This window comes from Castanea sativa, chromosome 6 (genome assembly GCF_040712315.1).
Source record: "Castanea sativa cultivar Marrone di Chiusa Pesio chromosome 6, ASM4071231v1".
Classification (NCBI taxonomy): domain Eukaryota; kingdom Viridiplantae; phylum Streptophyta; class Magnoliopsida; order Fagales; family Fagaceae; genus Castanea; species Castanea sativa.
This window is the reverse complement of record NC_134018.1, coordinates 51,717,394-51,725,553: the sequence shown is the minus strand read 5'-3', so window position 1 is coordinate 51,725,553 and position 8,160 is coordinate 51,717,394. Positions and strand designations below refer to the sequence as shown.

Sequence of the window (8,160 nt, the reverse complement as noted above, 5' to 3'; positions counted from 1 at the left end):
TCAAAATCAATCAAAAAAAAAAAAAAAACAAAACCAAACCCAACGAAAACCCATTACAAAAACCCAACGTGATCGTCGGAGTTGCTGCCTCAGAGTTGCCGTCATTATCGTCTGATCCACCGCCATTATCTTTGCTGCCGTTTTAGTCGGATCTCCTCGCCTCCATGTGTGAGAGTGTGTGGGTTTGGGATATAAGAGAGGCTGAGAGTTGAGGAAGGAGATGGAGAGACATGAAAGAAAGAGAGATGGGGAGCATTTAATGGAGGTAATGTTAATAAAATAATAATAAACAAAAGAATAAAAAATATTATTTAAATAAAATAGTGTGTATAATAGATAGTCTGATGTGAGTATTTTGTAAAATGGTAGTGCAAAATAGAAAAAGTAGGCTCTTATGAGTAAAATAGACAAAAAAATTTAGACAAACTAATGCTAATGCTAATGCTCTTAAATGTGCATTAGTTTCTCTCTAAAATACTTGGGACACTTCTTGTAGCCCTCACGTCCCATGTATCAATTTGACCTATACACACCTCTAGTGAGCAATGTACTCAATTTTTATTGACAAGTACGAGCCTCCATAAGTAAATGTCTTCTAACAAAATATATAAAAGATATGACAAAGTTCTTGATTATATATGTTGATTTACCTATTTGACCACAAAATCAATATGTAGTGGATTAACAAATTAATTACCAATTAATTAGTAAGTTTCAGTTAACTCAACTGTTAAAGTCTCTAATGGTTAAATAAGAGATATGAAGTTCAATTCCTGCCTACACCAAAGTTATTGATGTTTTAGTTTAATGATAAAGAGTTATCATTAGGAGTGAACGCCATAGGCTGAAACTTTCTAAAACCAATTAATTGAGATATGTGGTCACAGTTGTAACAAGTTAATTAATGAAACTAGCAAATCGCCAAATTTATAAAGCATGCAAAGAAAGCAATAAACAAATAACACAGTGATATGGTAGAGAAGTGGAAAACTAATGGAGTCTTCAAAGAAAAAACTAATATAAGAGTAACCTACCCCAATTGAGGAAATCCACAATAAGAAGAAAAAAATTTATAGATCTAGTACATAATCAGACCTTAAAGAAAACCATTCAACAAATACTACAAATTGTTCAAAACAAAAAATTGACAACACTCATTTCAAAAGAGAAGTCTACTAACATATTTTTTGTGACACAAATTTAATGTAATCAATTGTGAGCTAGTGATGAAAAAAAAAAAGTGATGGATTTATGTAAAAATGCTCTTCTGCCCAAGGGAGTCAATCTCGTACCAAAGGCTGTACTGGTTTGACCAGTTGAACTATATATTTCGGTGCCGGTCAATACCGTTATACCATTTCGGGTTTACCGTTATTTTATATGTGTGTGTGTGTGTGTGTGTGTGTGTGTGTGTGTGTGTGTGTGTACTATAATAATAATTATAAAAGTTTACTGTAAAATATTACCATAATTCAAAACAAATTATTCATGGTTTTAAATTTTAGCATCAATTAAAAGAAAAAAAAAACACAATATAAAAAACAGAAAGCTTAATTGTTCATTGCATACTAAGAAACAAATAATACAAATAAGTTAATGAAAATAAGTTACCATTCTACCCTTAAAAAATTCAAAAATTACAAAACTAAAAATAAAAAAAAAAGTTTTTTTTTGGTACCGGCTGGTATTGCTTGAAATCGGTCGATACGGCTGGTACATGGCCGGTATGGCTGGTATTTAAACCGGTACAAAACATTGGCATTTTGATATCGGTATACGTACCGGTACGATACATACTGGCCGTCCCGGTACGATATTGACTACCTTACTTCTACGACTCACAATCAACCAAATTGTTACAAAAATTATGACAAATAGTGTGGTGCTTAATGAACTATATATGTTGAAAGAGAATACATGCAAGCTTCATTGATCACTTAATTCTAAAATTTCAAAAGTCATTTCTCTCACTTTACCAACTTCAACTATTAACTAAAAGCAACTAATCGACTCTCCATAATTCCAAATTAATAAATAAATTAAATGACAGTACCAAAGTTTGGAGAACAATCTCAACCTCCATTAGCATAAGATCAGGAATCATGACTCTACCTCCATCTGCACCACCCTCTTAATTTATTTATCTTCCTCTTGACCACGTTGAAGGTATTAAGAATTTAGAAGAATAAAAAAGATTACTCAAAAAGATGATCAAATATCAAATATTATGTACATGTAATTAAGATCTTCTATCTCTTATTAAAATCAAAATAATATTGCAAAATAAGAATAGGTTGATGTTATAAATTTAATGAGAGAATTAAAAATTTGTTGGAGTGGGTGTGTCTCAAACACTAAGCCTTTGATTTGTGTCCCATGTTAGTTAACAGTGAACCTTGTTATGTGTTTACAAGCCTTTACACATCTTATGTGATAACTTGAAAATAATGGGCTAGGTGTTGGTCTTGGGTTTGGGCTTGAATTTATTCCTATCTTTCTTGGCTAGAAGGTAAGAAAGGGAAAAAAAAAAAAAAGATAGAATAAATCCAAGCTCGAGCCCAAGACCAACACCTAACCCATTATTTTCAAGTTATCACATAAGATGTGCAAAGGCTTATAAACACACTAGCCTCATCACACGCACTTTGCACGTGTGATGAGGTTTTTTTTTTTGGGTTCAGTGTCATAATTTTCTATTCATCTCAATTTAAGACATTTCTCTCTTCTATCCAATTAAATTACACCCATAGTGATTTTTATTTTGGACATAGAAAATATATTCATTAAAATGAAAAAAAGGCAGTACAAACATATGTGAAGAGAAAACAATTCACACACCAACATAAATAAATAAATAAAATCATTAAAAAGAAAAAATGGAGTATATTAAAAATCAAATTTTTTGTAATAATTTAAAAATAAAGAAGAAGATATTTGAAAAAATAAAAACAAAAACCAAAATACAAAAAACGTGTGATTATAATTTAGAAGACTAGAAACCTAGAGAGAGAGAGAGAGAGAGAGAGACGTTTAAGTCTTGATAAAGGGGAAAAAAGAAGAAAAAAAAGTGAAAACATTGAGTTTAGTGGTCCTATTTTTTAGCAACAACAAAAAACCTGTGTCTTTATTTTTTATATATAATTTTTATTTTGATAATCTAATTTATAAGTGGAGAAAACAGTTTGCAAATTAATAGGAGAGTAACCCTATTTTTTAGGTAATGTTTTAGAGGGAGTTAAAGTTGTATTTTTACCATATTGTCATTTACTTTTGTCTCTACTTAAGCATAGGAATGTAGATGCATTTTTTAATAAAAAATGAGGATCCCAAATGGGAGAATCCCTTTAAATAGTAACTAGTCTCATCACACGCGCTTCGCGTGTGCAATGAGACTTTTCTTTTTTAGTGGTTCTTGTTAAAAAAAACTGTATTTAATTATTTTATATATATATATATATATGATTTTTATTTTAAAAATCTAATTTATAAGTGAATAAATCAATTTAAAAATTAATAGGAGAGTGGTCCTATTTTTTAGGCAATATTTTAATGAGAGTTGGAGTTGCATTTTTACCGGATTGTCCTTTAGTTTTGTCTCTACTTAAACATAAGACTGTAGGGGCATCTTTGAACTAAAAAAAAGAGTTTTTACCGGATTGTCCTTTAGTTTTGTCTCTACTTAAACATAAGACTGTAGGGGTATTTTTGAACTAAAGAATGTGGAATCCAAACAGAAAAAGCTCCTTAAATAGTAGTATAGATATACTAGCCTCATCACACACGCTTCGCGCGTGCGATTTTTTTTTGTTAGTGGTCTTATTTTGTAGAAAAAAAAACTGCGTTTTTTATTTTATTTTATCTTCTCTATATATTGAGAGGATTCAAAAAGTTATTATGTTTTCAACTTACAAAAATACTCCTAATTTAATTAACTTATTCTTATTCCTAAAAAATAAAAAATAAGGTTAAAACTGTAAATCAACAAAAACTAATAACAAAAAAATGAAAAAATAAAAATTGTCCACAATCCCCACTTTCTCCTAAAAAAACCATCCCACCTTCTAAAAAAAACTACCTTACGGTTTTCTATTAAAAAAAGCCTATTCCAAGTTCTGTAAAAAAATAAAACTACCCCACCTTCTTTAAAAAAAACCCACCCATGGTTTCCTTAAAAATAAAAAAAAAAATAAAAAAAACTGCCACATATCATATAAAAAAACAAAATAATTAATAAATAAATAACAACTAATATATATCATTTTTATTTTGAAAAAGTAATTTAAAAGTAGATAAAGTAATTTAAAACTTAATAGGAGAGTGGTCCTGTTTTTTAGGCAATGTTTTAGTGGGAGTTAGAATTGCAGTTTTACCGGATTGTCCTTTAGTTTTGTCTCTACTTAAACGTAGGGGTGTAGGGGCATTTTTGAACTAAAAAATGTGGAATCCAAACAGGGGAAGCCCCTTAAATAATAACTAGTCTCGTCACACGCGCTTCGCGCGTGCGATGAGACTTTTCTTTTTTAGTGGTCCTATTTTATAGAAAAAAACTGCATTTAATTATTATATATATATGATTTTTATTTTAAAAATCTAATTTATAAGTGAATAAATCAATTTAAAAATTAATAGAAGAGTGGTCCTATTTTTTAGGCAATATTTTAGTGGGAGTTGGAGTTGCATTTTTACCGGATTGCCCTTTAGTTTTGTCTCTACTTAAACATAAGACTGTAGGGGCATCTTTGAACTAAAAAAAATGAGTTTTTACTGAATTGTCTTTTAGTTTTGTCTCTATTTAAACATAGAACTGTAGGGGCATTTTTGAACTAAAAAAATAAGAATCCAAACAGGGGAAACCTCTTAAATAGTAGTATAGATATAGATATAACAAGTTTCACTCCTAACCAACGTGGGACAAGGAAGGTTACAAAACTGCTTCATATATTCACTTTCATGTCAACGTGAGAAGTTCATGTTTTATTGAAAGACTAGAATAGTGTGGGCCGGATCGATGTACAAAGATTATATTTGACTTCCTAATGAGCAAGGACGGTCAAGAAAGATATCATGAGTGAGCATTTGGCTCGTATGGATGCCCAATCGACGCATTTAGATGAGTACTTGGCTCGCATGGATGAGAGATTGGACCATAATGACAAAAAGGAGAGTATTTTTGGGTAAATATTATTGTCAAAGGGAGTGAACTTCTATTTATTTTCTTTGTATTTATTCAGTGAGAGTGGTGTTTATTTGGTATTCTTTGTGAACCATTGAGTTTTATGATGTATTTTTAGTTCTATGTGAACTATGAGATTTACATATATATAATAGTTTGTCTGGGTACTTCAAGCTTATTGTATGCATGATTGTTCTAAAGATTATGAATTTGCAAATAATATTTGTTCTCTATGTGTTTTATGCATGTTTAAGAAAAAACAAGTTATTATTAAGACATTGCTCTTGTAGTTTTAAGTAAGTTTAGTTTGCCAATGTGCTACAGCGGCAAACTAAACTTTAGTTACCACCGCACATTCTTGGTGTGATGGTCACTTCATAAGTATAAGTGTTTGTGGGGTGTGGGGGTAAGGGCCGGGGTTCAAGTCTCCAAGAGGGAGCTTCACACACATATACACTTAGATTAGGCTAGAGCAAAATTCTATCTTGTATAAAAAAAAAAAAAAAAAAAAGTAAGTTTAGTTTGGTTTGTGGTTTATGATAGTTACTTCATTAAGTCTTGTAATTGTGTTTGACTCTTGTAATTATGTGATGTTTTGTCACAGAATTATAAAAGGGGGAGATTAATTATTATGGTTTAGATGTTGGCTAATTCCAGTTGGTAAACATAGTGTTACAGAGGGTTCAAATCTACTGTAATTAGTCTAAGTTGTGTTAGCATATGTAGTGTCAAGAGCTGCTTAAGAATCTGAATACCAAAGAATTTCAATACACTGAAAATCGAACTCACTCAATTGTAACATTAAAATAGGCAGAAAGTTTACATGACACATGCTCCATTCCTACTCGAGCAATATTGTTGAAAGCTGAATTTGAATTCTACTAGAAGAGTGATTGCTCTAGAGAGAGAGAGTAATCACAAAGTAGATCTGTAAATTTTTCTCCTTAAGCAAAAATTTACAATCCTTTTTGTGTATTGGTCCTAAACAAAAACTAATTGTGTAATTACTTCATCCTTGAGCTTTAAGCTATTTTTGAAACCATATAATCAATTCTCCAATGGTGGGTCACAATTGCTAAGTTCAAAAGCTCTAGGTCGCAAACGATATTTGTCAATAGATTATATGTAATTGTTTAACTTTTAGTGAATGAGTAATTTTACATTGAAGAAATTCTTGATTGATTCTCGCTTCATTACTAAAATTTGGGTTCCTTGTAGTGCTTTCATTAATCCTGCTTTAGGTATATATATGGTGATTAATTATTGAGGTTGAATTGTGTGTTGGACTATGTGTTTGAAACACTCTATTTGTTGAATTGATCAAATTAATCCTGTGTGTAAGTGTTTGGGGGTCTAAAAACATTTTTTCATTTACATAAATAATGATGTATTTAAAAATCAATTCTAAATCACGGCTCCAAATTAGGATTTCCAGTAATCATACAAAACATTACTCTTAGTTTATTTTCAAAAATTCATGGCAAAAAAGGTTATTATTATTATTATTTTTTATAGATTAAAAAAAAAGTGATTCATGCCTATGTTAACCGACAAGGCCACAAGCTATACATTTCAGTATCGGAAAACCCCACCTTCTTCTTTTTTATTTTTTCCTTCTCCTAATCGGCTAATACTAATAGAGAAAGAAGTCTTACATAGCTCGGAATCATTGAGAGTATATTTGTGTTTAAGGCCTATTGCTCTCTCTATATAGACCATACTTGCCTACGCTTGTATTCTCTATACTTTGCATTCTCTAGCTTTTGGCAATACAATCGCCTAGCTTCTCTTGTGTAGGGTTTTCTTTAGCATACATATTTCTAGCCTGTAAGAAGAAGAGTATGGCCTTGAAGTTGAAGAGCTCCGACGGTAAAATTTTCGAGGTTGAAGAACATGTGGCTGTGCTGTCTGAAACCATCAAGAGCTTGGTTGAGGATGGATGCGCCAACAACGTTATTCCACTGCCAAACGTGGATAGCAAAACCCTAGAGTTGGTGCTAGACTGGTGCAAGAACCATGTGGGCATGAAACTCGATAAGGAAAATCTGAAAGAATACGAGGACCAATTTGTTGAGGTTGATCAGGCAGTTCTCTATGATCTTCTCATGGCTGCAAACTATCTCAATATCAAGGACTTGCTGGAACGAGGGTGTCTGAAAGTTGCGGACATGATTAAAGGAAAAAAACCCGAGCAAATTCGAAAGACGTTCAACATCGTGAATGATTTTAGTCCAGAAGAAGAGGAAGAAATCCGAAAGGAGAACCTCTGGGCCTTTGAAGAGTGACTGTTTTTTTTTTTTTTTTTGATTAGTAGTCTTTAAGGATCATGAAGATTTTTGTTTTATTTTTTCTCTGTAGTAGTATTTTCTTTGAATTTCCTTTGTTATAGCAACCGATGAAACTTCTTAATTTCCCATGTTTGTCTTTTTATGTTGATTTAATTAATTAGTAATAGTAGTTCTTGTGGTTTTGTTTTCTTTTTATGTCCTTTCAATTCTTGTATTCTTCAGGCATATATAAAAGAGAAGCCATATATAAGCTCTCCGATTCCATCAATGTGACTGAAGGCAATTATATATACTGTTGTAACACTAGCCTCACTTAAATTTAATTTATTGATGAATTATTTAATTTATTTTGAATGTGATATTATTTTATATTATGATATCTACAAAGAAAATAAATAAAAAGAAGATGTAATGTGAAGAGTTATTTTATGAATTATTCATATTAAACTTTTAGTCTCATTATATTTTAAGGGAAATGATAAGAGATTAAAACCTATTTGAATTAGGAGTTTAAGTGTTATTGGAATCCTTTAGAGTTCTAGCCTAGTTATCTAAACAACCTTAATTTGAGTTTAATTGGAAATTAAAGTCATGGAAGCTTATTTAAGTTTCATGGGCTTTTTGGAGGTTAAAAAGATAAGTTTTAGTGGGTTTTAAATTCCAGTCCAAGTAGAAAGCGTTAATTCCAGCCCAAGTATC

At 31.1% G+C, this 8,160-nt stretch overlaps 1 protein-coding gene across 1 annotated transcript; it reads left to right on the top strand.

The window, feature by feature from the left end:
- The first annotated feature begins 6,937 nt into the window (after positions 1-6,937).
- LOC142640158 (SKP1-like protein 1A) lies at positions 6,938-7,458 on the top strand. Its single transcript, XM_075814248.1, has one exon. The coding sequence runs from the start codon at positions 7,015-7,017 to the stop codon at positions 7,456-7,458; it is 444 nt and encodes a 147-aa protein (XP_075670363.1). The 5' UTR covers positions 6,938-7,014.
- Positions 7,459-8,160: the final 702 nt, after the last annotated feature.